This window comes from Macaca mulatta, chromosome 10 (assembly GCF_049350105.2).
Source record: "Macaca mulatta isolate MMU2019108-1 chromosome 10, T2T-MMU8v2.0, whole genome shotgun sequence".
Classification (NCBI taxonomy): Eukaryota; Metazoa; Chordata; class Mammalia; order Primates; family Cercopithecidae; genus Macaca; species Macaca mulatta.
In genome coordinates, this window is record NC_133415.1 from 31630507 (window position 1) to 31657201 (window position 26695).

Genomic DNA, 26695 nt, shown 5'->3' on the forward strand with positions numbered 1-26695 from the left:
GGGTGGAAGCAGAGATATGGTTGTGGGATATAATGGGGTTTTTCTTTAAATAATCTGATCAATCTTTTATTTTTTAATTTATAGTACCCCACACTTTTTCTTCTTTTTCTTTTTGCCTTTATTAAATGCCTAAATATGCCTCAGTACCAAGCGTTATCAATACCAACTCACATTCCTTTCCTTATAAAAAAAAAAAACCAGCTTTCTAGCTCATTACAAACACCCCCCTTCCTTTTCTCTCCACTTTTTTTTTTACATACCCACTCTATTTTAAAAAATCAAATGTTTAGCCAACCAAAATTAGTTTCAACTATACGACCCAACCCCAGTCAATAAAAAAATACAAAAACAAAACTTGCGTCAAAAATAAAAATTCTCATGCTCTTTATTCAAATATGCTTTCCTAACAACTAGCCAAAAAGACACCCTCTACACAAAAATAACATTGCTTTACTAAACATCTTTTGTTCAAATATTCAATTTCCTTAACATTTTAAGCATTATTCCTAACATGGTAGAGCCACTGGTGCCCACGTGACATGCTACTGGGGAGTTACAGAAGAAGAGGCCTCACCTGCCTCGGCCCCACCACAAATGTATTTGGGCATTCAAGACAGGACATTTGTTTGTCTCAGTGGACCTGTCTTCCTTGGGTGGCCTGAGATTAGGTGAACTCTGGCCCTTCTCATGTTACCGCTGTGTTCTGATGATGGGCCCTTAAAGTCCTCCTAGGCCCAGCTACCACCCCGGGCTTCATGAAGAAGGCAAGGAGAGAGAGAGGGGCCCATGGGGAGCTGAGGCTAGACTGTTGTCATGTCTGGGATGGGGAAAGCAGCTACCATGAGCTGGATATAACTCAGTGAGAAAGCTGCCCTCTCCTCCATCCCTGCCAGCATCCTTGAGAAAGAACCCCACCCCTTCTTACTTGCATTCTACCAGGCACATTTAAATCACTCAACAAAGAAAGTGCCATATTCCAACCAAGATGGTGCCTGGAGACTAAGCCTTGGCCAGCAGGGATGGGACACTGATGGGGAAGGCACAGCCATCCTCCTTCCTACCTTCAGGGCAGGGCCCTTCTCGCTTGCCCTCTCGCTGGCTCGCTTCCCCTCCAGCCCCAGCTGCACAAACAATTCCAGCAGGTTCATGAGCAGCTCATCCACCAGGTGCTCGTCTTGGATGTTGGCCGCAATGTTGGCCAGGGCATTAATCACTGCCAGGGAGCAATGCCTGAAAAAGAAAGAGTAAAATAACAGCCACTGCCATGCCCTCAACCATCCCCAAGGGACAGCACTGCAGGGGTGAGGAGAGCTGAGTGGGCCAGGCCCAGCCTGCCTTAGCACACTCCTCCCAGTGTCTGTAAACCAAAGGAATCTCAAGTGGAGAAGGACACGTCATCTTTGTGAAAAACAGCCCGTAAAAGAAACTCAACTGCTGCAGAAATGACTGTAACCCTTTCTCCTGAGATGTAGTAAGGACCTCCAGGAGACTAAGTTCCAGGCATCTGCAACACTGGGGACCTGTGAGGGTCTCAGGACACTTCCCTCAGGGCTGAAAACGAAAGGGCCCATGCCCAGGCATTCCAGGTTGGATCTTGCTTTCCCCCCACAAATCACCAAGAGCCTTAATGCATCATTTACCACCCACAGAACTTTCACTTCATGACCAGCTTCTCCCTAATGCTGCCTCCACCTTGGAGCTGACGTCAGCATTTTTTCACATCGAATGCTCAGGAAGTGTTCCAGGGTCCTGCCTCAGGATCCTGGCTGGCCTCATGTAAACGCCGGATGTGAAGCTGACATTGCCCCTTTGGCCAAAAACCTGAACCATGGAAGCCAACCAGGCTTCTGTGGCCCTGGAGACTGCCAGACTCTGTCACGTCCAAGCGGCACGACCTTGGGTAAGTCTCTTAAGTCTTTGAGCCTCAATTTCTTCCTAAGTAAAACAAGGATAATAATTCCTCTTCGTAGGATCATGGGAAGAGTGAAACACCATGCGAAGCACTGAGCATGTCGTCTGCCCCACTAAGAAATCCCAGAGCAACAGCAGCCACAGCAAAAGGCACTGCAGTTAGGTAACACCTGGTAGGTCAACGGCAAACAAAGGGCAGTAAATGCTTCTGCTGGTGAGGAAGAGGACAAATCATTTTTGGTGGCAAGATGAGAAAAGGCTTTATGGAAAGAGAGGCAAGCTAAGCCAGAACTGAAGAAATGGAAGGATGAAGACTGGCAGATGCTACACACTCACGGTAAGGCGTGGCAGAACATCTAGGAGGGGTGGGAGCAAAGGCAACCGGGGAGGCAGCTGAGGAGGCCCCTGGAGAAAGGGCCCAGCAGTCACACAGGCACAAGGAAGCAACGTGTTAGCCTGTGTGCAGGTTCCACGGCAAAGAATGGGACAGAGGAAGAAGGAAAGGAGAGCCTGACCCCATCCCCAATCCAGTCTTCAGGCTGTTCTAGCAGCCTGGGCTCATGACGGTGGCAGCAAGAAGGCAATGAAGTAGTATCGATGTGAGAGACAGCTCTATTGATTGAGAACTTTAACGTATGCAGTCTCATTCCCAACTGCAGGCAGGTTCTCATTTGGCAGATGAGGAAACTGAGGCACAGAGAGGTTCAGCATTTTCTGAAGTCATGCAGCCACATGGCATGGCTCCACAGCTGCACTCCCACCCACTAAACTGACATGGAGAGACTGGACTTCAGAGTCAGAAGGGAGGAGCCTGGAGGTCAAGAAGAGTAACGCCTGCAAAAGGGCTCTCTTCTTCCCTCCCCAGCCTCCTGTCCTCATCTGACTTCACCTCTCCCCTTCCCTCTCTTCCAAACATGGATGAACATGTCCCTGTCCTTAAGGCATTCCTAGAGGAGGGTAAGGAATAGCCAAGAAGCATCTCTCCGTCTGTCAGGGAAAACTGGTCAGACTTTATACAAGTATCAAATGTTCAAAGACATTTAACACCTACTTCCTTGGACCCAAAATCCTACTTCTCTGAATCTAACCCACAGAAAGCATCAAAGATGCTCAGAGATATGTAGCTGTTAGGCTGTCAATGCTGCATTTATTAGTGGGAAAACTGGAAGACAACCTAAAATCCAAACTAGGGACTGGCTGGTTAAATCTCGGTTCTGCTACAGGATGGGACGCTCCGCAACCTCTAAAGGCAACCTGTGCAGGATCATTCATGGTGTGGCTGATGTGCTGCCCCATAAAAAAGCAGGTTAGCTGCATGTGCAGCATGGGCCCGATCAGAAGGAGAGGCAGGAGCTGAGATCTCGTGCGCTGAGATGCTTGATGGTCACCTCTGCAGGGGGCACATCGGGTTTTCATTTCCCCCCTTATGTGTGCATTGATCTGTAGCATATAGTGTTCTTGTAAGAAGAGTTTATTTAGGAGACAAATTCACAAACCTCCCATTTTCAAAGTAAATTAAATACTGTCATGATAAAAAAGTGACAATGAAGTCCAGTTACCTGTAGCCGTGGTCCTTGTAATCTTTGGTGGCTGAGTATACAACGGAGCTGGCCTTCACACTGATCTGCTGGAAGAGGTTCCACACTTCCTGATAGATGTATTGCTGGGAGAGAGCGAGGGGCACTGTCACCATGCAGGATGCCCTCATGAGGCCCCTCCTGTCATCACCCAGAGGGAAAGCTCTGGAATCATGGGGCACAACAGCTCAAAGATCATCCATTTCTAAAGCTTTAATCAAACCTCAAATTAAAAGCTAAAAGGAACATGGCTTAGATTCAAATATTCTGTTATAATACACCGACAAGAAATTAAACCTCTTCTTCCCCAGCACTCATAGCACTTTATACTATTCTTACTACTCAGTATTAAAACAGTTGTCAGCATTTAGCTCATCTGCAAGGTATATTTAATCTGTATTTGCACATCCCTTACAGTCAAGAGTTTAATGTAGCTTGTAATGTAACAGGGTTAGTGGTGTCCCGGCTCTGGCCTCCCTTACATTTCCGGTGATAACCAGGCAGCCCAGCTGGTCAATAATCAGCACATCGAGAGGGGAGGGTGGTTGGCAGAATTTCTGCTGCAGGATCTGCAGAATGGGCTCCATGACCTTCGGGGTGTCCCTTAAGGCCACCGCGATGTGTCCCAAGGCTCGGATTGTGTGGTCGGGAATCAAGTGAGCGTCCCTACAAAAGGAAGAACAGAAGCGCCCTAGCAACAGTCCTCCAGCATGCAGTAGTGAAACAGTACCCAGAGACTACAATCTAGACCTTAATTTCCTAACAGTCTTGATGAAGTATTCATCTGAAACTGACAGTCCAGGATTTTAACCACCAGCAGAAAGGCAAGCCCCAGGTACTAGGCTGGATGACAAAGATCTTTCTCGACTTCCACACAGTGGTCCAGGAAGTACGTTCCAAGGTGGACTTCACCTTAAATCTTGTGACAACCCTGATGCATGCCTATGCTCTGAGGCAAGGAGATAAGGACAGACGCATCCATACGCACAATGCCAGGTGCCCCACACAAGCCTGCTGAGAACAATGGGTTGTCTCTGAGAGACAGGAATGGGGGCGTACTTGTCGCTCTCCTGAGAGATGTAGAGCCGGTTGGACAGGCTGGCCAAGAATGCCTCCACGATCACTGGGTCCACCGTCAATCCAGCCTTCAGGCACCTGAGGAGCAAGAAAACCCATGTGGCATTGAGGCATCAAAACAAGACAGGTTTTTTGTTTTTAAATTTTTCCTTCCTTAGGCCTACAAAGTTTAAAGAACTGCTCAAATTTTCTTCCCCCAAAATTGGAGGTCATAACACAGAATGAATTCAAAGAATTACTCCAGATTTCGCCCACTTGATAAATATCTCAGTCAGAAACAATAATTTCATTATTTTGCCCAGAACAGTTTCCTTTGGAATATCATGCTCACTCTAATTCCAATTTCAATCCCTTGTACTGTTCCTTAAGGTCACAGAGACTGATTGAAAAGACAAATGGTCCCAAGATAGCAGAGGAAACATCACAATTATATACCAAGGTTTTCATGGTATGGAGAAACATTTATGTTATAGGGAAAAGGAGAAAAATTTAAAGCCCCTAAAAACATAAAATCTTGTAAGATGTCCTAGCTCTCCACATCTGTTTGGCTCCTGGGCCAGAGTTGAGAGAACAGTTTGAGTCTGACAGACAAGCTGCCATCCTGATTTAGCTTCCAAGGGCGAGGAACCAGAATCCAGGCAAAGAGGCATTTGCATGGAATCAGACTGTATTTGGCTCCCAAGTTGGAAGAACAAGAGTCCACAGTGCAGGAGTCTGGGCAGCAAGGGGTACCTGATCATATTTAAAAACCTCACATTTATATTAAATATTCCACAGAAAACAAGGTAAAGAATATATGATGATGTTACTCTGGATGGTGAGCTAATGGGTAATCTTTGTCTTTTTACTTTTCTATACGATACAATTTTTCTCTAGTAAGAATTTTTTAGCCAAGTGCGGTGGCTCACGCCTGTAATCCCAGCACTTTGGGAGGCAGAGGTGGGCAGATCACGAGGTCAAGAGATTGAGACCATCCTGGCTAACATGGTGAAACCCCATCTCTACAAAAAAAAAAAACCAAAAAAAACAAAAAAAGCACACAAAAAAATACAAAAAAATTAGCCAGGCGTGGTGGCGGGCACCTGTAGTCCCAGCTACTGGGGAGGCTGAGGCAGGAGAATGGTGTGAACCCGGGAGGTGGAGCTTGCAGTGAGCCGAGACCAGGTCACTGTACTCCAGTGTGGGTGACAAAGCAAGACTCCGTTTTTTTTTTTTGTTTTTTTTTTTTTGAGACAGAGTCTCGCTCTGTCACCCAGGCTGGAGTGCAGTGGCGCAATCTCAGCTCACTGCAAGCTCCGCCTCCCTGGTTTACGCCATTCTCCTGCCTCAGCCTCCCGAGTAGCTGGGACCACAGGCGCCTGCCACCTCGCCCAGCTAATTTTTTGTATTTTTTAGTAGAGACAGGGTTTCACCGGGTTAGCCAGGATGATCTTGATCTCCTGACCTTGTGATCCGCCCATCTCGGCCTCCCAAAGTGCTGGGATTACAGGCTTGAGCCACCGCGCCCAGCCCAAGACTCTGTTTTTTTTTTAAAAAAAAAAAAAAAAGGAAGAATTTCTTATTACGGTTTTTGAGACAGAGTTTCACTCTTGTTGCCCAGGCTGGAGTGCAATGGCATGATTTCAGCTCACCTCTGCCTCCCCGGTTCAAGTGATTGTCCTGCATCAGCCTCCCAAGCAGCTGGAATTACAGGCATGCGCCACCATGCCCGGCTAATTTTTTGTATTTTTAGTAGAGACGGGGTTTCACCATACTGGCCAGGCTGGTCTTGAACTCCTGACCTCATGATCCACCTGCCTCAGCCTCCCTAGTAGCTGGGATTACAGGCGTGAGCCATTGCGCCAGGCCTTTATTATGTTTATGATCAGGAAAAGAAAAGAAGTAAAATATGAAATAATTCCTCTTTACAGATCAAGTGTAGGCTTAAAATAATCAGAAACAAGCTTTAAAAAAGTATAAATGCAGCCAGGTGTGGTGGTTTATGCCTGTAATCCCAGTACTTTGGGAGGCTGAGGCAGGCGGATCACGAGGTCATGAGTTTGAGACCAGTCTGGCCAACATAGTTAAATCCTGTCTCTACTAAAAATACAAAAAATTAGCCAGGCATGGTGGTGTGCACCTGTAATCCCAGCTACTTGGGAGGCTGAGGCAGGAGAATTGCTGAGGCAGAGGTTGCAGTGAGCCGAGATCACGCCATTGCATTCCCACCCCAGGGAACAGTGCGAGACTCTGTATCAAAAAAAAAAAAAAAAAAAATTTGTAAATGGTCTGGGTGTGGTGGCTCACACCTGTAATCCCAGCACTTTGGGAGACCAAGGCAGGTGGATTACCTGAGGTCAGGAGTTCAAGACCAGCCTGGCCAACATGGTGAAATCCCATCTCTACTAAAAATACAAAAATTAGCTGTGCGTGGTGGTGGATGCCTGTAATCCCAGCTACTCAGGGGAGGCTGAGACAGGAAAATCGCTTGAACCCAGGAGGCAAAGGTAGCAGTGAGCTGAGACTGCGCCACTGCATTCTAGTCTGGGCAACAGGGAGAGACTCAATCTCAAAAAAAAACCAGTATAAATGTCTCTTATTTTGTAATAACCCGCTGTCTGGAACACTGCTGTCTACTCGCCACTTGCCCAGCTTCCCACCTGCAGATGTTGTCAATAGCGATGTCTCGGAGCTGCTCGTACATAGAGGGCTGGCTCTTCTTACCCGACATGACGTTCAGGGTTGACTCGGAATGCTCATTGGTCACACTGATTTTTATATCATTGCCAGCAACTGAAAGTAAAAAATTCAAATATATAGCTGGTTAAGCCTATTATTTTCCAGCACCTTCTTTGTAATTCAAAAACCAAGATGATATGCTGATCATTTATAAAAGCAAAATGATCACTCTAAAAACATCTGACCCAAATATATCAGAAACAGAAGAGTCTAAGACCAACAGAAAATAATATGTTTAAACGAAAAGGAAGAATATTCAGGTTACAAAGTGATAAATATAGAAAACCAGCAATTTCTCAATAAACTGTTCAAAAGTACTGATGACCAACCACCAAAGGCAGCCCTGAGGGAAAGTGAGGCATGGCCCAGGGCTTGGAGTTATCTCACTAATATGGACAAAGCCTGGAAGGGTTGGGGACGCTTGGGAGAGCAGGGACCTTACAGCCTGAGAGAACCCTCCCCACTATGAGGTCCAGGGAAGTCTTGTTTTTTATTTGTTTGTTTTTGAGATAGGGTCTTGCTCTGTCACCCAGGCTGGAGTGCAGTGGCGCTATCACAGCTCACTGCATCCTCAACCTCCTGGGCCCAAGCCATCCTACAGCTTCAGCCTCCTGAGTAGCTAGGACTCAGATGAGCACCATCACGCCTGGTTAAAACTTTAAAATGCTCTGAGTTTAAGTCTTCATCTGAAGGGGAAGATAAAAACAGCTGAGACAGGAGAATTGCTGAGGCAGAGGTTGCAGAGAGCTGAGATCGCACCATTGCAGTCCCACCCTAGGCAACAGTGCGAGACTCTGTTAAAAAAAAGAAAAAATGTATAAACGGTCTGGGTAGAGTGGCTCACGCCTGTAATCCCAGCACTTTGGGAGGCCAAGGAGGGTGGATCACGAGGTTAGGAGATCGAGACCATCCTGGCTAACATGGTGAAACCCAGTCTCTACTAAAAATACAAAAAAAATTAGCTGGACATGGTGGCAGGCGCCTGTAGTCCCAGCTACTGGGGAGGCTGAGGCAGGAGAATGGCATGAACCCGGGAGGCGGAGCTTGCAGTGCGCCGAGATCACGCCACTGCACTCCAGCCTGGGCGACTGAGCAAGACTTTGTCTCAGAAAAAAAAAAAAAACGGCCACCTTCATGAGACTGTGGGTAACAGGGTGATACTACATCAGAGCCACTAGCACACAGTAGGTGTTTAATTAATTAATTAATGTTAATTATTGTTTCATCATACGTGGAAACATCATAATCCATTCTCGTAGAGGTAGTAGGGACTGGGCCCCTGGCTAAGTATTTGGGGCACATAGGATTTGCATTTCAGACTTCCACAGTGAGAGATGTCAAAAAGAAAACAGCATTTGAAGGGGCCTTTGGTGGTAACATGAATATAGGATGAGAGAAGACCGAGGAGGAAAGGCCTGGAGCTTCAAGGGGACGCAGAGGGAAAGACAGAAGGAAAGGTGTGGCGAAGGAATGTGCCCAGGTACAGTCATGAAACCTGTGTGGGGCTCACACAGTCCCTTTCTCAGGGCCTGAAGGGCACACGGTCTGTTATTACCTGTGTGGTACTGACTGTGGTACTTGTAGAGCTTCACCAGAACTGGGGACGGGATGACCAGGAAGTCTCGCAAGGACGGTGTCACAGAGTGTACCACCACCGGGAACCTCTCGCACAGGCGGCCCAAACCCTGCAACACACCATCAACCTGTCACATGGCCTCTGGTGTGGGACCATCTGAGTAGGCCCTGAGCAGGGAGATGCTCAACCCTTCAGTACCCAAGTCTGACCCAAAATTTCCATGGTCAGAGCTCCCATAGGCCATCTGCCCAGGACATAAAAAGACAGGGAAGGGATGGTGCTGGTTCTCCTCCACCTATAAGGGACATCAACTACTGTTTTTTTTGTTTTGATTTTGAGACGGGGTCTTGCTCTGTCACCTAGGCTGGAGTGCAGTGGCACGATCACAGCTCTCTGCAGCCTTGACTTACTGGGCTTAAGCAATGCTCCCACCTCAGCCTCCTGAGTAGTTGGGACTGTAGGCACACACCATCATCCCTAACATTCTAATTTTTTAAATTTTTTGTAGAGATGGGGTCTCACTATGTTGCTCAGGCTGGTCTTGGGCTCAAGCGGCCCTCCCACCTCTGCCTCCCAAAGTATTGAGATTACAGGCGTGAGCCACAGTACCTGGCCACAGGATATAGACTGTTAAAGTGTGCTCATCTCTTTAGGAAGCAAACTAAAGAAGAAAGGGGCAAAACAGAACTTTTAAACAATGGCAGGGGTGGAGTTAATGGGATTGTGACAAGGTAAGAGTCTTGGCAGAGCAGAGCTAGCACTGTGGGTGTCAGAAGATGTCCCCTTGCGTGGCCCCATGGCACATGTCAACAGTCCTTCCCCCACAGACCTTGGGAATGGCCCCACAGCCTCACAACAAATGAGAACTGAAGCCAGCTGCACCCAGATGCCACTTGCAGAAAGCCCTGGCATCCTGTAGGGGGCAGCCCACACTCAGTGATGAACTGTGCACAGCAGGCACTGGTTAAAGCTTCTAAAGACAGAACCCGCATGGTCACCACTGCTGGTGTGCCCAACATAGCCTGAACAGCAACAGCATGACCAGAGGAAAGCCCTACAGATGGGATTTGAGCCTCTCTGGGTTCAAGGAGACTGACCTGCAGACAGCAGATCAGCAGGGGCAAGTGAGCAATGATGACTTTGCTGGACGTCTTGGACTGCAGCTTCTCAGATAGCTTGATGCAAAGGTTTTCCGCACCTTAATTCAAAACCAGAAGAGGCGCTGAGTGATCAGCACAGGCCAGTCTTTCTAACACGCTTATCCACCAAGTAAGCACAGAATTTAATAAAATCCCAGTGATATACTTTAGGCGGGGCTTATTCATACTGAGAGGTCACACAGTGTGTGATTCTCTCTCTCCTCCGCTGGCCCTAAGACCCCTCGTCCCCGCAGTGTCCATTCCACAGGAAAACTTCCCATTTTACTCCTCCCCTAGAAAAACACTTCACCTGAAGGCACTGAGCTTCCATGTCACCACAGAAAAACCTAAAGAACCAGCGAGATGCAGCAGACAGCACACACGGGCCCTGAGGCCACGGGCATCCCCATCCTCCCAGGTCCAGTGCCCTCCGTGCAGGACAGGACACCAGATGTAGAGCACAGCAGGGGCTGATGCTTCACTCTGCACGTGCCCTGGAGGTCTACTGCAACTGCCCCTGCTAGTAACAGAGCCAAGCGTTCTAGAAGTCGTTGGGGGAAACCTGTGGGAAGAAAGCCTCTGGGGCATGTTTGGAGCTCACATGAGAAGCAAGGCAGTCTGTCTCACCCTGCTCGTCCTTCACGGCCCACACCATGAGGTCCACGCAGGCGGCATTAGCCTGGCAGCGCAATTTGAGGGGGCTCAGCTCATTGTGGATCCGGTCTGCGTCATGTAGAATCTTCTGGAGCTCCCCCTGGCTTGTGTTGAACTGCTCCAGCACAAAATCATGGATCTCCTTCACAAAAGAGGTCGAGAGGTCTGCAGGAAAGAGTGTGGCATCACAGCTAGGAACAAAACTACAGCAGAACACAGGCAATGCTGGCAGCAGCTACAGTCTTCGCCTTTTTTTTTTTTTTTTTTTTTTTTGAGACGGAGTCTCGCTGTGTTTCCCAGGCTGGAGTGCAGTGGCGTGATCTCGGCTCACTGCAAGCTCTGCCTCCCGGGTTCACGCCATTCTCCCGCCTCAGCCTCCCAAGTAGCTGAGACTACAGGCGCCCGCCACCACGCCCGGCTAGTTTTTTTTGTATTTTTAGTAGAGATGGGGTTTCACCATGTTAGCCAGGATAGTCTCGATCTCCTGACCTCGTGATCCACCCGCCTCGGCCTCCCAAAGTGCTGGGATTACAGGCTTGAGCCACCGCACCCGGCCACAGTCTTCGCCTTTTAACAAAAACCCCAGAAAAGTAGCATTTGCTACTGGCCACTGTGGGTCCAAGAATGCCCACTGGAAAGAAGTTGGATAGGAAGTGCACAGCTGTCCTCCACATGCACACAACCTGGCAATCAGAGGAAATGATAATTTCCCGGGGATGTTACAGCCATGCTTTGTTTTAAGCAGTCAATGTACTAAAACCTGAATACACAAAACATATAAATTGGGAAGTATTGTCACTGGAACTACTTCCACTGACAATATGAGATACTTCTGTGATTTTTTTTTTTCTTTTAAGAAAAAGGTTGTCAGGGCTGGATGCGGTGGCTCACACCTGTAATCCCAGCACTTTGAGAGGCCGAGGCGGACAGATCACGAAGTCAGGAGATCGAGACCATCCTGGCTAACATGGTGAAACCCCGTCTCTACTAAAAATGCAAAAAATTAGCCAGGTGTGGTGGTGGGTGCCTGGAGTCCCAGCTACTCGGGAGGCTGAGGCAGGAGAATGGCCTGAACCCGGGAGGCGGAGCTTGCAGTGAGCCGAGATTGCGCCACTGCATGCCAGCCTGGGCGACACAGCGAGACTCTATCTCAAAAAAAAAGAAAAAAAAAGAAAAAGAAAAGGGTTGTCAGATAAGGGTAAAAACTGGTTGTAGCCTTGAGAAGAGAATTATTTGGATCTTCAGAGCACTCACCCTGAGTTTGAGAGACTTTTCAAACTCTCATCCCCAGGGCGTGGAAAATTCAGGAGAACCACGATGATGCACACAAATCGGCCCAGCCAAGGCAGCCAGTAACACACAGCATGGGTGGTGGGGAGGGCAGGGGCAATCCCTGATGCCCCTTCTTAGGGAGTCTCAACCCTTGCTGTGGCCCCAGATGACTCAGCTTCCGAGGAATGTTCAGAATCAGATTAGGAAAGTGGTTACTAAATTTTGGTATACCTTCCTGATAAAATATTATGTGCTCATCAAAACTTATGCTTACAAAGAACACTCAACAGTGTGAGGTGAGAGCACAGGAAAAACATTTTGTAAAATGCATAAAAGATTATTTCCTTACTTCTGGGAAAGAAAAAATCATGAAAGAGGGACTAGAAGAAAATGCTAAATTGTTGTGTGTGCATGTTAGCTATTAAGATATTGTCTCCGGTTGCGTGCGGTGGCTAACACCTGTAATCCCAGCACTTTGGGAGACCAAGGGGGCGTGGATCATTTGCGGCCAGGAGTTCAAGACCAGCCTGGCCAACCTGGTGAAACCCCATCTCTACTAAAAACACGAAAATTAGGCAGACGTGGTGGCACACACCTGTAATCCCAGCTACTTAGGAGGCTAAGGCACGAGAGAATAGCTTGAGCCCGGGAGGCAGAAGTTGCAGTGACGCCAGATCATGCTATTAATGCACTCCAGCCTGGGCGACAGAGCAAGACACTATTTAAAAAAAAAAAAAAAAAAGCTAGTATCTCTATGTTAAGAGATTGTATGTATTACAAGTGCTTCATTTTCTTTTTTTAAATTTTTTTCAGATGGAGTCTCACTCTGTCACACAGGCTAGAGTGCAGTGGCACGATCTGGGCTCACTGCAACCTCCACCTCCCGAGTTCAAGCAATCCTCCTGCCTCAGCCTCCTGCGTAGCTGGGATTACAGGTGCATGCCACCGTGCCTGGCTAACTTTTTTTGTTATTTTTAATAGAGACAGGGTTTCACCCTGTTTGGCAAGGCTGGTTTTGAACTCCTGACCTCAAGTGATCCGCCCATCTTAGCCTCCCAAAGTGTTGGGATTACAGGCATAAGCCACCATGCCCGGCCTCTTTTTTTATTTTCTAAAATATCTAAATGGTATGTAAAACTGTACCTGTGCTTAGTGTGCTTAGGACAATATAACATGCACATTTTAGAAAAACACCTTAGGAAATAAACTCAGCAAAGGAGCCATCACTGATGGTACCAGGGTTGCAGGATCATGGATAGATTTTTTGAATTTGCTTTTTTCCCAAAATTCCAGTAACATAACCACATTGCTCATATGTGTTTTTAAGTGGCCCCAGCAAAAACTGAGTACCAGTCTGCAACCACTAGCATGCGACAGTGGCCTGGGAGCCAGTCTTGCTGTACTCACAAACACACGGGCAAACTGTCCTCACCCTTCATGTAGTACAGAGTGTCGCGCAGCATCTTGAACATGGTCAGGTAGAGGGGGTCACTGAAGGAAGTGTAGTAGAGATCAGCACTGGGGTTGGCCTGCAGGGAAGGCAGACAAACATGACTACAGAACAGAAACTCCCTTCTGCCCACCCTTTGCCTTCACAGCAAGGCCCTGTGGAATGGTGATTCGTGACTTAGCATTCTAAATGAAGTAACTGTTTATCACGACTCATCACTTGGACACTTTACTGTCTTCACCCTCTTAAGCATCAGATCAAGGAAAACAGGAGGCTCATGCAGTCCAGAGATGCCTGTGGGGGAGCAGCCATCTGCACCCTAGTAGGAACCTCCTTGCTGTGGCTGAAGCTCGCCATCTTTGGCCATCATTGGCCCAAACAGGGACATGGGAAGTGGTGAAGGAGGAAGAATGACGAAGGCCACCAGAGTAAGGGATCCACACTGTCCATCATCCCAAGGATAGACATTACAGCCAGGACACCTTCAGATACAATTCATGTTTTGTAACTAAAACGCATTTTAAATTATTCTTTAGGAATCTATTTGAAATGCAGCACTATTCTTCTGCTGAAAAAAAAAAAAATTCGCACAAGGTCTAATAAGTTAAGAAAGATAGCCGGGCGCGGTGGCTCAAGCCTGTAATCCCAGCACTTTGGGAGGCCAAGACGGGAGGATCACCAGGTCAGGAGATCGAGACCATCCTGGCCAACACGGTGAAACCTCGTCTCTACTAAAAAATACAAAAAACTAGCCGGGCGAGGTGGCGGGCGCCTGTAGTCCCGGCTACTCGGGAGGCTGAGGCAGGAGAATGGCGTAAACCAGGGAGGCGGAGCTTGCAGTGAGCTGAGATCCGGCCACAGCACTCCGGCCTGGGTGACAGAGCGAGACTCTGTCTCAAAAAAAAAAAAAAAAAAAAAAAAAAAAAAGAAAGATAGATAATAGTCCAGTCCAGGGGCGGTGGCTCATGCCTGTAATCCCAGCACTTGGGGAGGCCAAGGCGGGTGGATCACCTGAGGTCAGGAGTTTGAGACCAGCCTGACCAACATGGAGAAACCCTGTCTCTACTAAAAATACAACACTAGCCAGGCGTGGTGGTGCATGCCTGTAATCCCAGCTACTTGGGAGGCTGAGGCAGGAGAATCCCTTGAACCTGAGAGGCAGAGGTTGTGGTGAGCTGAGATGGTGCCATTGCACTCCAGCCTGGGCAACAAGAGCAAAACTCCGTCTCAAAAAAAAAAAAAAAAAAAAAAAGTTGCTGGGTGCAGTGGCTCTCACCTGTAATCCCAGCACTTTGGGAGGACAAGGCAGGTGGACCACGAGATCAGGAGTTCGAGACCAGCCTGTCCAACATGGTGACACCCCGTCTCCACCAAAAATACAAAAAATTAGCCAGGCATGGTGGCTACCCAGCTGGTAATCCTAGCTACCAAGGAGGCTGAGGCAGAAGAATTGCTTGAACTTGGGAGGCAGAGGTTGCAGTGAGCCAAGATCACGTCACCACACTCCACCCTGGGTGACAGAGCGAGACTCTGTCTCAAAAAAAAAAAAAAGAGAACAGTCCTTAACTTCTATACATTCCCAGTTGAGTAGGATGGAAAATTATGGTTTATTATAACTCTTGTTTTTTTTCTTTTTTTTTTTTTTCGGAGATAGGGTCTCACTCTGTACCCCAGGTTGGAGGGCAGTGTGATCACAGCTCACTGCAGCCTTGAACTCCTGGGCTGAAGTGATCTTCCTGCCTCAGCCTCCTGAGAAGCTGGGACTTCAGGCATGTACCACCATGCCCAGCTAATATTATAATTCTTGACAAGTGTGAAAGTGCTCTGCAAATATAGCAAATCTTTAAGGGGCTAGAAGTCGGCCAGAGTGGGACGGGACATGCAGTGTAAGGTTGACAGATGGTGAGTGAGCAAGTGGAGAAAAGAAGAATCATGTGGAGAGTGTGAGAGTCATGCCAGTTCCCAGGAGGGCACTGACAGGAAGAGCTGTGGTTGACAGCACTGCAATGATGGCTTTACAGACAACGTTTGGTGGCCTTTACAGGGCATAAATGGAAAAACGAGACTGCGAGAGGTTAAAGCAGTTCAGGGCTTTGACTCTGGGAGTCCAGACAACGTGAGTGTTAAGCTTTGGAGCCCTGGAGACCAACCATCCAAAGCCCACAGCCGGGTTCCATCACTCACGAGCTATGTAAATAAAGTTCCTTAGCCAAGACTCCGTTTCCCCATGTGTAAACTGGGGATTGCTGTGAGATTCAAGGAGTGAGTGAGTAAAGTTCTGGCACATAATAAGCATGTAATAATTGGTAGTGATTATTACACTGGTTATGGATAATGATTAGTATATTGCAGACTCTAGGTCAAGATTACAAGAAACTGTTTTTTTAAGCTATGAAACCATTTCTTCAAATGGATGTTTATGCTAAAGTACAAATTACAAAACAAAAAATACCAGAAACTGCCCTGGTTCAATGAGGAGGAGGGTCTCAGAGGAGAAGTGCAGGCCCAATAAGTCTCCAGTTGTCTAACTGCCCAGCCCAGCTCTCGCCCTGGTCCTCCTAATCTTTCCTCAATCACAAACGATCACACACTGATGATGGAAAACAAAAGGCCTCTGAGACCACAAGTTCAGTCTACAGTGAGCGAGTGAGAGAGCTAAAGCTCAGGCCAATGGGCAGAACGACAACCTGCAAAAGAGTTGAAGACAAGGTAGGAACTGCCCAGATGCAACTTGGGAGTTAACAAGAACTCTGTTACTTAATCAAGAACCAACCCAGACCAAACCACAGCCAGCACATCCATCTCACATCTGCGACAGCTTGCTGGCAGGGGTGCGAAGCAGGAAGACATGGTCTACAGCACATGAAGGGCCCTGGTAGTTCCTTCCCTGCTTCATACCTGAGCCCCAGGTACAGTGGTATCAGGCACTGTGCGTCTTATAATCAGGTAAGAGAAGGAACACCAGGCTTAAACAAGGAATCTGGGTCCAGGACATACCAATGGTAATAATTAGCCTGGCAAATGACAACCTGTCTGTATCTTAACCCTCAAGAGGGTCCTAACCCAAATGTTCCCTGAGATTCTGAGACCTCTCAGCACCAATGTAATGATTTCATAAGTAATGCTGTAGGCCTTGGTTCCAAATACATTAAAGACAAAAGTTCCAGCCAGGCATGGTGGCTCACAACTGTAATCCCAGCACCCTGGGAGGCAGAGGTGGGCGGATCATGAGGTCAGGAGACCAAGACCATTCTGGATAACATGGTAAAACCAATCTCTACTAAAAAATACAAAAAAATTTAGCTGGGAGTGGTGGCGGGCACCTGTAGTCCCAGCTACTTGGGAGGCTGAGGCAGGAGAATGGCGTGAACCCGGCAGGTGGAGCTTGCAGTGAGCCAAGGTCACGCCACTGCACTCCAGCCTGGGCAACAGAGCGAGACCATCCGTCTCAAAAAAAAAAAAAAAAAAAAAAAAAGTTACCTAGTTACACACTCCTTACCCTTAAAAACCAGGGCTTGCACATGCCTAGAAAATGCAGCTGAGCCCAGAGGAGCAGCTTTGTAAGCACCAAAGGAGCGACGAAGATAAAAGAGTAGGAGAGACCCAGGCCAGACTCCCAGCTCCCACAATAACTACGTGATGTGGGCACGTTAGTGAGTTCTCCCTGAAACTCTATCTTCCATCTGTGAAATGGAGACGTTGGCTGCCAGTCAGAGGCACCAAGAGGTGATGATTTTAAAAGAGCATGCAACAGTACCCAGCATAGACCAAGCCCTCAGTGGCAGGTGGATTGTTACCACATAAACAAGGGAAGTGAAAACACTGCAAAACCCCTTCCACTCTAGCCCCTGCTCAAACTCTTCCTGCTTTCTCTACGCACATGTTTAAGTCAGGCTGATTTCATGGTAATGCCCTCAGAAGCGACATACCTCCATCACACTGGCTACAATGGCATCCAAGGATTTGAGAACAGGCTCCTCAACGATCTTCTTCACCTACCAAGGAAACAGAACCTCATGAAGCAACTGACATACACAGAGACAGAAATGCTAGCTCCTTCTACCAAAAACCCGTGACAAACTCACATGGTGAAAAATGTGATGCAGATAAAGGCCATTAAATACAAATTATGGCTATGTATTAAACTATACGCACAAAATGCCTTTAATTCTGAAGTTACTTGGGACTGCTTTCCTACCTTAGATAGCAATGACATAAAAACAAAGGAAAAAAGCCAAACTCCCTCAAATTTGTTGATATGAGGTTTCCGTTTCCAGGATGTGCAGACCTCAGGCCTTGCTGCCATTTCACCCACTCATGGTTAACAAGCACATTTGAGTGACATCCTCCTGCAATCCCCTCCCAGACATCAAGGACACCCTCACAGCCAGTCCTTAGAGCTGATGGCACCTCCCTCCTCCCTGGGCGAGGTACACTGGCTCTTCTACAACCCCTTAGGTACTCAAACTAGAGCTCACATTTTAAATTTTCAATAGAAGCAATTATTTTCACCTGTTCTCTGTACAGCATTTAGTATAGGAATGAACTGTTCTGTCAACTGCAGAAACACCAAAAAAAAAAAAAAAAAAAAAAAGAAAAAAAAAATTGCCCACATCCACAACTGTAGTATTTGATGAAGGTCATTTCCAAACTGTACAGATAATGATAAACATGCTAGGAAAAGAAATGAAAAACCACCTAAAAGAAAATCTAGGCTGGGCGTGGTGGCTCACGCCTGTAATCCCAGCACTTTGGGAGGCCAAGGTGGGCGGATCATGAGGTCAGGAAATCGAGACCATCCTAGCTAACACGGTGAAACCCCGTCTCTACTAAAAATACAAAAAATTAGCCGGGCATGGTGGCAGGTGCCTGGAGTCTCAGCTACTCGGGAGGCTGAGGCAGGAGAATGGCATGAACCCAGGAGGTGGAGCTTGCAGTGAGCCAAGATCGTGCCACTGCACTCCAGCCTAGGCGACAGGGCGAGACTCCATATCAAAAATAAAGAAAACCTAAACTTGAAAAAAGTTAAAATATACTGCAAAAAATAATACCCCAAGAAAGGATGTGAAACAGTCAGTCTTCAGTTAGAATTTCTGACATGGTACTGGGAACAGTCATCTGTGAAGGTCATGGCTCTACCAGGCCACTATTCTGTCTGGGGCACTGACACTGAGAAGCAGTTTGGGGACAGTTTTCCTTCTTGACAGCAACTTCAAAAACATCCTAGCCTATTTAGTAATTCATTATGGCTCCATCCTCATTAATTATTACCTATGTTGTAATGTCTTCCTACATCTTCAGCCTAAAGCCATTCTCTGAGGGATTTCTATTCACACTCCACATAGCAGGGAGGTGGACACTCTTCAGCACTTGCTCCATGCTATCCAAATTGTTCTCATTGTTCTCATATTGGCCAGGCTAGTCTTCTAACTCCTGACCAGCAAGTTCAAACTTGAGAGTCTGGCCTTGATGACATCATCACCCATACCCATTCAAATCTGTCTTGAACCATCCTAGCTTGATTGTAACAACTTCAGGGCCCCTGGATCTTTATTTTTCAATTTTTGGGGGGATGGAGTCTCACTCTGTTGCCCAGGCTGGAGTGCAGTGGTGCAATCTCAGCTCATGCAACCTCCACCTCCAAAGTTCAAGCGATCCTCCTAACTCTGCCTCCTGAGTAGCTGGAATTACAGGGATCCATCACCATGTGCAGATAAAGTTTTGTGTTTTCTAGTAGAGATGAGACTTCACCATGTCGGCCAGGCTAGTCTTCTAACTCCTGACCTCAAGTGATCCGCCTGCTTTGGCCTCCCAAAGTTGGGATTATAGGCATGAGCCATGCATCCAACCGAGGTCCCTGAATCTGACCAAAGCTCTGGCCGTTTAAGGATTCTAACAATGGCACTGGTGTTTTCTCTGGTATCACCCTAAAGGTCATCCAAAGGTACACAAATATGAAAAAGTCAGGTTTTGTATTAACCCAAAGAGCCACCCCTTAGAGGGAGTCAAGCCCAGGAAAAGCACTGGGCTTGGAGTCAGAATCCCTGGACTGGATGCAGCCCAGCTGCTGGCCTACATATCCATGATGTGTTTGGTACCGATTTCCTGACCTCCGAATGGGGATGCATGGGTGCCTCCCCAGCATGGTTGCTCAAGGATTAAATGAGAAACTAGTGCACAATGATTCCATGAATGTTACTCTACTTCCTTCATTAATCTGCAAGTTTATGACTATTAAATGATACTTTGAAATACTGGTACTCTGAGTTTTTCTTTTAAAAATACAAGCTTTCACCACTAGCAATTTTACTGACATATCCATAGTCTGTTCATCCATCAGTTCTTTGCTTACCAAGTTTAAGAGTTCCCGAAGCATTTCCAATGGAATGTTAAACTCCTTATATGTGACGCCGTTGAAAAGGGGAGAGACGGAGAAACTGGAGCTGATGGTTGAAAAGTAGTACTCAGGCTCTAGGGCAGTCCCATCGGGCAAGCAGGAGGCTGGTGGGAGATAAAGCTGGAAACTCAGCCATGGTCACAGGCAACTAGGGTACTTCCTCAAGCTGACTCCTCTAATAACCAACAAAGGTGCAGATTTTGCTTTTGTTTATATCCCAATTCTCTGCATGTTTTAAAATTAACAACTAAAGGGTAGATTGCAAATCCTTGGGGACTGATGCCCCTCACCTGTGTCTTTCAGGTCAAAGACTCAGATATGATGGTCCTAATATTTCCATCTTAGACGATATAACTTAATATGTGGGAAGTGAAAAAATAATTATACCTTTTTTATTTTTATTTTTTTGAGACAAGAGTCTCGCTCTGTTGCCCAGGCTGGAGTGCAGTAGTGCGATCTCAGCTCACTGCAACCTCTGCCTCCCAGGTTCAAGCAATTCTCCTGCCTCAGCCTTCCGAGTAGCTGGAATAACAGATGCCCATCACCACACCCAGGTAATTTTTGTATTTTTAGTAGAGACAGCGTTTCGCCATGTTGACCAGGCTGGTCTTGAACTCCTGACCTCAAGTGATCCACCTGTCTCAGCCTCCCAAAGTGCTGGGATTACAAGCGTGAGCCACCATGCCCAGCCAAATTATACCTTTTTAAAGGTGAAGAGATATGAAAGCTTGAGGTCTACAGGGCCTGAGATATTTTCCCACCAAAATTAGAATAAAAAATGCACACTACTAGAACTTTCAAAATCAGAGCAAATAAGTGAAATACACCTGTCACTAAAAGACAAATACTGTACGATCCCACTTATTTGAGGAACCCAAATCATACATAGAACGGTAGCTGCCGGCCGGGCGCGGTGGCTCAAGCCTGTAATCCCAGCACTTTGGGAGGCCGAGACGGGCGGATCACGAGGTCAGGAGATCGAGACCATCCTGGCGAACACGGTGAAATCCCGTCTCTACTAAAAAAATACAAAAACTAGCCAGGCAAGGTGGCGGGTGCCTGTAGTCCCAGCTACACAGGAGGCTGAGGCAGGAGAATGGCGTAAACCCAGGAGGCGGAGCTTGCAGTGAGCTGAGATCCGGCCACTGAGCTCCAGCCTGGGCGACAGAGCGAGACTCTGTCTCAAAAAAAAAAAAAAGAAAAGAAAAAGAACGGTAGCTGTCAGGAACTGGAGGGAGGGGAAATCAGGAATTATTGTTTAATGTATAGTTTCAGTTTCATAAGATGAAAAGAGTTTTTGAGATGAATTGTGGTGATAGTTGCACAATATTATAAATGTATTCAATACCACTGAACTATACATTTAAAAATAATTAAGGCCAAGCATGGCGGCTCATGCCTGTAATCCCAGAACTTTCAAAGGCTGAGGTGGGAGGATTGCTTGAGTCCAGGAACTCAGGACCAGCCTGGGCAATATAGAGAAATCCTGTCTCTACAAAAAAAACGAAAATTAGCCGGATACGGCAGTGTGCGCCTATAGTCCCAGCTACTCAGGAAGCTGGGGCAGGAGGGCTGCTTGAGCCTGGGAGGTTGAGACTACAGTGGAGCTATGAATTTGTCACCGCACTCCAGTCTGGGTAACAGAGTAAAATCCTGTCTTTGAAAAAAAAAAAAATGAGTTAGCAAATTTTATGTTATGTGTATTTTACCACAATAAAAAAATAGAAGGGAAAAAATCAACAAAAATAAAGTCATTCAGTCATTTGACGTTTAATAAATATGAACCCAGGCCCAATGCAGTGGCTCGCACATGTAATCCCAGCACTTTGGGAGGCTGAGGTGGGAAGATCGCCTCAGCTCAGGAGTTTAAGACCAGCCTGGGCAACATGACAAGACCCTGTCTCTATATAAACAAATCTTTTTTTTTTTTTTTTGAGACGGAGTCTCGCTCTGTCACCCAGGCTGGAGTGCAGTGGCCGGATCTCAGCTCACTGCAAGCTCCGCCTCCCGGGTTCACGCCATTCTCCTGCCTCAGCCTCCCGAGTAGCTGGGACTACAGGCGCCTGCCACCTCGCCCGGCTAAGTTTTTGTATTTTTAGTAGAGACGGGGTTTCACTGTGTTAGCCAGGATGGTCTCGATCTCGTGACCTTGTGATCCGCCCGTCTCGGCCTCCCAAAGTGCTGGGATTACAGGCTTGAGCCACCGCGCCCGGCCTATAAACAAATTTTTTTAAATTAAAATAAAAATATAATAAATAGGAACCCAAAAGCATATAACTGTTTGAAAATCAATTATTTAAAAACTATAATAGAAAACTATGAGGCTGGGCACGGTGACTCATGCCTGTAATCTCAGCACTTTGGGAGGCCGAGGTGGGCAGATCACAAGGTCAAGAGATCAAGACCATCCTGGCCAACATAGTGAAATGCCGTCCCTACTAAAAATACAAAAATTAGCTGGGTGTGGTGGCACATGCTTATAATCCCAGCTACTCGGGAGGCTGAGGAAGGAGGATCGCTTAAATCTGGGAGGCAGAGGTTGCAGTGAGCCGAGATCGCGCCACTGCACTCCAGCTTGGTGACAGAGGGTGACACCATCTCAAAAAAAACTATGATTGTGCTGGGCGCGGTGGCTCAAGCCTGTAATCCCAGCACTTTGGGAGGCCGAGACGGGCGGATCACGAGGTCAGGAGATCGAGACCATCCTGGCTAACCCGGTGAAACCCCGTCTCTACTAAAAAAAATACAAAAAACTAGCCAGGCGAGGTGATGGGCGCCTGTAGTCCCAGCTACTCGGGAGGCTGAGGCAGGAGAATGGCGTAAACCCGGGAGGCGGAGCTTGCAGTGAGCTGAGATCCGGCCACTGCACTCCAGCCTGGGCGACAGAGCAAGACTCCGTCTCAAAAAAAAAAAAAAACTATGATTGAAAAATAGATGAATTTGTAACATTTTCATAAGACGAGACAATATCAATTCATAAAGAAGTGAATACTAAATTTTATGACTTTTTCAAGCACTAGAGAACAGACACAAAGAGTTGAGTTTAGCCCCAGTTGTGTCAAAGCTGGTGTCTAATAGCTGGCAGCACACTGCCAATCTGTCTAAAGATGGACGCAAATCAGCAACTTACAGCAGAAAGGATGGGCAACAATACCACTGGGAGCTGAGACGCCAAGAGGCCAACATAAGAAATGGCCACAGAAAAAGGGAACAAGTGAGGAAAGAAGGGAGGGAGAAAACAGCCGGATTAAAAAGGGTAGATAAGGAAGAAGGGAAGGTTGTGATTATCGGGCATTTCTCAGAAAGACACCATGAAATAAGGGCTAAGTCCTGTGTGGCTGAACCCCACAGAGGGCACAGATGATGGCAAAAGACAGGGGCTGCAGGAACTAGGGACTTAACATTTGGGATTTATGCAGGGGGTGTCACTGAAACTACTTTTGTTTTTGTTTTTTTTCCTGTGAGACAAGAGTCTCACTCTGTTGCCCAGGCTGGAGTGCAGTGTCATGATGTCGGCTCACTGCAACCTGCGTCTTCCAGGTTCAAGCGATTCTCAAGGCTGTCTCCCGAGCAGCTGGGATTATAGGTGTGTGCCACCGCGCCCGGCTAATTTTTCTATTTTTAGTAGAGATGGGGTTTCACCATGTTGGTCAGGCTGGTCTCGAACTCCTAGCCTCAAGTGATCCGCCTGTCTGAAAGTGCTGGGATTACAGGCATTAGCCACTGTGCCCAGCCTGAAAGTTTTTAAGCAGGAAAATAAGTGATCAAATTTGTGCTATTAAAAATAATTCTTATTGCTGGGCGCGGTGGCTCAAGCCTGTAATCCCAGCACTTTGGGGGCTGAGGCGGGCAGATCATGAGGTCAGGAGATGGAGACCATCCTGGCTAACATGGTGAAACCCCATCTCTACTAAAAATACAAAAAAATTAGCCAGGTGTAGGTGGTGCATGCCTATAGTCCCAGCTACTTGGGAGGCTGAGGCAAGGGAATGACATAAAACCTGGGAGACAGAGCTTGCAGTGAGCCAAGATCACGCCACTGCACTCCAGCCTGGGAGACAGAGGGACACTCCATCTCAAATCAAAAAAAAAAAAAAAAATTATTATTTATTTTTTATTTTATTTATTTTTTTAAGGGTCTCACTATGTTACCCAGGCTGGTCTCAAACTCCTAGGCTCAAGCAATCCTCCCACCTGGGCCTCCCAAAGTGCTGGAATTACAGGCGTGAGCCACCTCTCCTGGCGTAAAAATAATTCTTAAAAACTAAATTCTTACAGCAGTTTGGAAGAGGGCCTGGGAAGAGAGACAGAAGGACCAGCTGTAAGAAAAGTCTGAGTATGTGGTGTTACATACCTTAAATCCCAGCTACTTGAAAGGCCAAGGCCAGAGGATCGCTATGACTGCACCCCTGCACTCCAGCCTGGGTGTCAGAGCAGGACCCCAACTCAAAAAAAAAAAAGTCCAAGCAAAACAGGAAGTCTGAGAGGAAACTCGGGAGGCACAGGGTCTGCTGTTGTCTGTCCTACAGTGAGGCGCTTCAGAGAGCAGGGCTCGCTTGCCTGGTCATCATCACAGGCAAAGTGGGCAGAGCCAGGTCTGATGGAGAGATGTGTGGGGATCTCACAGTCAGCCACACCACTGTGCTCCTATCTGCCACTTACTGGATGTGCTCAAACTGGGGCAGCTGTCAAGGAGAGGAGCCCTCACCACAGAGGGTGGACAATGAGCTGTTTACCAGGAAAAGGGAAGCCTCCAAGAGTACATCATGGCGGCCAGGAGCGGTGGCTCACGCCTGTAATCCCAGCACTTTGGGAGGCCGAGGTGGGTGGATCACAAGGTCAGGAGATCGAGACCACGGTGAAACCCCGTCTCTACTAAAAATACAAAAAATTAGCCGGGCGCGGTGGCGGGCGCCTGTAGTCCCAGCTACTCAGGAGGCTGAAGCAGGAGAATGGCGGGAACCCGGGAGGCAGAGCTTGCAGTGAGCCGAGATTGCCTCACCGCACTCCAGCCTGGGCTACAGAGCGAGACTCCGCCTCAAAAAAAAAAAAAAAAAAAAAAAAGAGAGTACATCATGGCCATCCTAAAATGCCCCAAAGGCAAACAGGTGGCAGTGAGATTTTCAGAGCCTGGAGGAATACATTCTACACTTAAACAAGGAGTTGTCTCTAAGAGGTACGATTCTGAGAGGCTGAAATTAGCCCATATATTCTAACATATATATAGAATGTAATCTGTTACATTCTCACAGATCTAAGAGATGGAAAGCTTCCTACATTTATCTAGGCCCAGATATTCCCTTTTTCCTTCAAAATTCCCTTCACATCTCTCAGAATTGTCTTGAGACATGCTCTTTTAAGAAATAGCATCATTCAAAAATGGAGAGACTATACTGAAGCATGGAATTCTGCCTTCCCCATTTCCTATCCCTTAATCTGGGTCTTACTTCCATCAAGGATGAGGTAGAAGTAATTTTAACATGTGTCTGACATGGCACAGGGTAGTCACATGAATCCAATTTAGTAAATTATGTAAAAGTACTTTGTGAACAGCAGAGCTCTATAAAAAGTAGTAATAGGCTGGGTGTGGTGGCTCACACCTGTAATCCTAGCACTTTGAGAGACTGAGGCAGGCTTGAGCCCAGGAGTTCTGGACCAGCCTGGGCAACATGACAAAACCCCATCTCTACAAAAAACGCACAAGTTAGTGGGCATTGTGGAAGGTGCCTATAGTCTTAGCTACTTGGGAGGCTGAGGTGGGAGGATCACTTGAGTCCAGGAGGTTGAAGCTGTGGTGAGCCGTGATGGTGCCACTGCACTCCAGCTAAGGAGGCAGAGTGAGACTCTGTCTCAAAAAAAAAAAAAAAAAAAAGGTAGTAATAGTAGTATTACTACATTCTCTAATATTATCTACATACTTAATGTCATTTAAAAAAAATGTCCGGCCAGGTGTGGTGGCTCATGCATGTAATCCTAGCACTCTGGAAGGCCGAAATGGGTGGATCACTTGAGGTAAGGAGTTCGAGACCAGCCTGGCCAACATGGTGAAACCCTGTCTCTACTAAAAATACAAAAATTAGCTGAGCATGGTGGTGTGTGCCTATAGTCCCAGCTACTTGGGAGGCTGAGGCAAAAGAATTGCTTGAACCCAGGAGGCAGGGCCTGCAGTGAGCCGAGATTATGCCATTGCACTCCAGCGTGGACAACAGAGCCAGACACCATCTTGGAAAAAGAAAAGAAATATCCACCATTAGCACTTCCACCTGAAAAGGAACTTTTACAGGTTAAAGTGCAAAAATTCTGATGGCAGGTATATAGGGGTAAGCTATTTTCTGTACTTTTCTCTCTATATAAAATATTTGAAAATTAAATTCTAGAAAACTTAAATGAAAAGAGAAAATAAATGCTTTCTAAAAGCTTGGCACTCTAGGTCCATCCATGACAACAGAGTTAGTATCAGCATCTTTAATATCACGAGAAGTCACTGTGAGCCTATTCTCCAAGTACTAGGTCAACATTCTTGAGAGAGGTAAAGCCCACCTTCAAAGTAGTGAAAGGCGGATCCTCCAGGGGAACTGGGAGGGGGCATGCCACGTTCAGGGCTGACCTGAAACACACAACCACAGTTACAGATCAGAAAAGACCAGTGAGACCTCTGTCAGATTTGTCTTAGACTTCAAGTCCTGGTTGAAGCTCATTTCCTTCCTAAAGCCCAACACAGCTACAGCATTCTCTATTACATACTATATCACTAAATTCTTCGTGTTTAGCCGTATATTTGACACTTGATTACTGAGTTCAATTGTCCTCAGTGTTTTGTGTTTTTGCCTTTTCTCCATGAGTCAATTATATACTTCTTAAGGGCACCAACTGTCTTCCAGGCAAAATAGAATTTGGCACCCAACTGCTATGAAACACATACTT

General features: G+C 47.0%; 1 protein-coding gene across 7 annotated transcripts in view; it reads right to left on the minus strand.

Moving 5' to 3' along the window:
* Positions 1-26695, minus strand: part of PI4KA (phosphatidylinositol 4-kinase alpha) — a 146813-nt gene that overhangs the window by 87313 nt on the left and 32805 nt on the right. For 6 of the 7 annotated variants that reach the window (XR_013399527.1, XR_013399528.1, XR_013399529.1 and 3 more), the window contains exons 7-18: positions 26312-26378; positions 19727-19875; positions 17304-17369; positions 13357-13453; positions 10626-10817; positions 9957-10057; positions 8839-8968; positions 7205-7337; positions 4548-4643; positions 3971-4154; positions 3471-3574; positions 1062-1230 (exon numbers count right to left, since the gene is read on the minus strand). Coding sequence is in view for 4 of the 7 variants with exons in the window: in XM_077950619.1 (XP_077806745.1) it covers positions 1062-1230; positions 3471-3574; positions 3971-4154; positions 4548-4643; positions 7205-7337; positions 8839-8968; positions 9957-10057; positions 10626-10817; positions 13357-13453; positions 17304-17369; positions 19727-19875; positions 26312-26378 (1488 nt within the window). In the remaining 3 variants the exon portion in view is untranslated. The remainder of the gene's footprint in view (positions 1-1061; positions 1231-3470; positions 3575-3970; positions 4155-4547; positions 4644-7204; positions 7338-8838; positions 8969-9956; positions 10058-10625; positions 10818-13356; positions 13454-17303; positions 17370-19726; positions 19876-26311; positions 26379-26695) is intronic. The other variant, XM_077950618.1, reaches the window with a different exon arrangement.